The sequence below is a fragment of the Nematolebias whitei genome, chromosome 20, assembly GCF_014905685.2.
Source record: "Nematolebias whitei isolate Nwh7 chromosome 20, NemWhi1, whole genome shotgun sequence".
NCBI lineage: Eukaryota > Metazoa > Chordata > Actinopteri > Cyprinodontiformes > Rivulidae > Nematolebias > Nematolebias whitei.
Window position 1 is genome coordinate 62,567 of NC_056517.1, and position 2,952 is coordinate 65,518.

Genomic DNA, 2,952 nt, shown 5'->3' on the forward strand with positions numbered 1-2,952 from the left:
TGAATTTATATTGTTCCGTCAGTGAAAATCACTTGATTGAAAGATGATCACAACCTGTCTGGAAGTCACAAAGGACGTTCATGCATTTTGTCGTGTTCGCTAATTTGCTAAAGCTTTAGAGAAAAATTATACCAAGATGATTGTACCTGTCATAAGGTGTTTATTAGCTACTGGAAATTAGTTTGTTTCAGGAATACATTTTAACAATACCTTTTATTTTGTTTGCTTAATTTTTGTAAAAGAGGAAGCATGAATGAAGAAAATAAGCTAAGCCCAAGAAATGGGCCTTGGGGCACCCCCTTCCAGGTCAATAAATGAAGACGTCCTCAGCATCAGTTCAATGTTACAAAGAGCGGTTTCCCCCTGAGTAATGAACATAATAGAGGTCTGTAGAGCTTCAACTGAAACTTTGACAACTCTTGGATATAAAAGCAGGAAACCTGGGGAGAGCCGTGCAGGTGGGCTGAGGACTCATGAAGGTACCACGTGTCTCTAATGCCTCCCCATCACACTCACATTAAAGGTCTTTAGAGAAGCCTCCCCTTCACTCATATCTGAATGATGCTTTATGGGTTTGGGTTCTGAGGGGAAACATACCGGCACGTGCGCGCGCAGCCACCCACTGGTCGCGTGCATGGATTAATCATATCTGGAGAGAGCTAGGGAAATGGTGAGTCCGGTGTGACTTTATCCTACACTGCTGCACACTCACCTACACACACTCCCTGATCTCCATCACACACTCACAGGAGCGGACTGCGCACTGGGGAGAAGGGAGGGCCAAAGAGAGAGAGAGAGAGAGAGAGAGAGCGTGAGGAAAAGAGGGAGGCGACACATGTCAGACTAAATCGAACAGGGGAATGTGCCGGATTCCACCGCTGCCCCGCGCTACGGACCCCCCCACCCCCAAAGCCCTGCCTCACCGGGACATCACACGTCCAGACGGAGAGCGGAGCGGCACGGTTCCAGGAGAGAGTAATAAAAAAGGAGTCACCTGGCTGCGGAGAGAGAAAGGAGAGGGGAGGAGGGTGGCGGGAGGGACCAGGGGAGGAGGTGCGCCCGCCCGGCGGAGCCTTCCGCACGTTTTGGGGGTAACGACGCAAGCTCAGCGGAGAGTCGGCGCAAAGTTTCCCCGATGGCGCTGGTGATGGAGCCGGTGAGCAAATGGAGCTCGAGCCAGGTGGTGGACTGGATGAAAGGTAGGTTCACATAAAGTCAACATTTTGTTTCTTTTAAACCAGTTCTCCACCTGGAAACAGCAGCAGCAACAGTCCTGATTCTATTGGACGCAGGCATTCACAAGATGCCATGGTGCGTGGGAGGTGTGCGTGAGTTTGTCCGTGCCTCGTTCTGGCACCTGATGATCAGTGGGTGATGATGCAGCCGACTGTGAGAGTGACAGAGGGAGAAAAAAGGCAAAGTTCATTGCTAAAGGACAGGGCCGGTTTTAAAAAGTTGAAAGAGGGGGCCACACTCTCAGTGAGGTAGTGTAGGTATTATGTTTGAATTTTTTTTTTCCATTCTTTTTTTTGCTGTTGTTATTTTGACTTTGGAAATCCAAAGTGTGTTTTAGTATGGGTGGCACAGTTGGTAGAGCTGCCACCTCTCAGTGAGAAGGTTGTCAGTTGAAATCCTGGCCCGGGGCCTTTTCTGGGTGGAGTTTGCATGTTCTCTCCGTGCATGCGTGGGTTTTCTCCAGGTACGTCGGTTTCCTCCAAACCAAAAACCTGAATGTTAATCTGATTGGTAACTCTAAATTGTCCCTAGGTGTGAGTGAGAGTGTGAATGGTTGTTTGTCTCGTTTGTCTCTCTGTGTCCCTGTGATGGACTTGTGACCTGTCCAGGGTGTACTCTGTCTCTCACACACTGATAGCTGGACATGAGCACCTGTGACCCCCGTGACCCTAAAAAGAAGAAGCACGTACAGAGAATGGATGGATGGTGTTTTAGTATATTCACACATTCAGATTGATTTAAGAAAAACTAAAACTAAAAAAACGGTGATGAAAATATATATAATTTTGTTGTTTTGATGTTGGTTGACAGTTCTACAGCTGTTCAGGTGCTTTAAAAACTCAAGTTTTTGCCTTTTTACATTGAATGTGGGCAAAAAGCATTGAGGAACAGAAGGCCTAAATTTGACTGGATCAAATTTAACTGGATCAAATTTAACTGGATCAAATTTAACTGGATATATTATAGGAGCTTTTCAGACGTTCACATTGTTATCGCTAATGCAGTGTCACAATGGTGTTTCTTTCAACTCTTATACATTTACCATAACAGTGTGAAGAAGACATTTCCAAAATATTTTATTTATTTATTTATTTAATTTACCAATCTGGGTCATTTATGATGAGGTCATTTATAGACACTTTATTAACCACAGGAGGAAATTGGAGGCATCAAGTTGCATGTTGTAATTATACAGAAAAAAAGACACTTATGAATAATCAAAAAGAAGCAAAATACACACATTTGGAAAAAGACAATGTGTAATATACAATAGACAATATATAGGTTCATCATGTGAGCCAAACTTCACTATTTACATTGCAAAAATGACAACGTAATCGGGTTGTTCCTCACATTTTTTAATATTTTTAAAGGGTATTTTTACAAGGGTAAAAAAATACAGGTGATGGCAACTGTTTTAGTTTTATTTAATAAAGCTCAGGTCGTGTTTTGGTGGAGTTGAATGTTTCTGCATTGCTGCTGCCACCAGAAAACAAAAAAAAATACAGATATATACAGGTCCTTCTCAAAAAAATTAGCATATTGTGATAAAGGTCATTATTTTCCATAATGTAATGATAAAAATGAAACTTTCATATATTTCACATTCATTGCACACCAACTGAAATATTTCAGGTCTTTAATTGTTTTAATACTGATGATTATGGCATACAGCTCATGAAAACCCAAAATGCCTGTCCCAAAAAATTAGCATAT

General features: G+C 42.6%; 1 protein-coding gene across 1 annotated transcript in view; it reads left to right on the plus strand.

Moving 5' to 3' along the window:
* Nucleotides 1-1,036: 1,036 nt before the first annotated feature.
* The window catches only part of cnksr2a (connector enhancer of kinase suppressor of Ras 2a), a 198,804-nt gene continuing 196,888 nt past the window's right edge, over nt 1,037-2,952 (plus strand). The window contains exon 1 of the mRNA XM_037694365.1: nt 1,037-1,199. Coding sequence (XP_037550293.1) covers nt 1,136-1,199 — 64 coding nt within the window. The 5' untranslated portion in view covers nt 1,037-1,135. The remainder of the gene's footprint in view (nt 1,200-2,952) is intronic.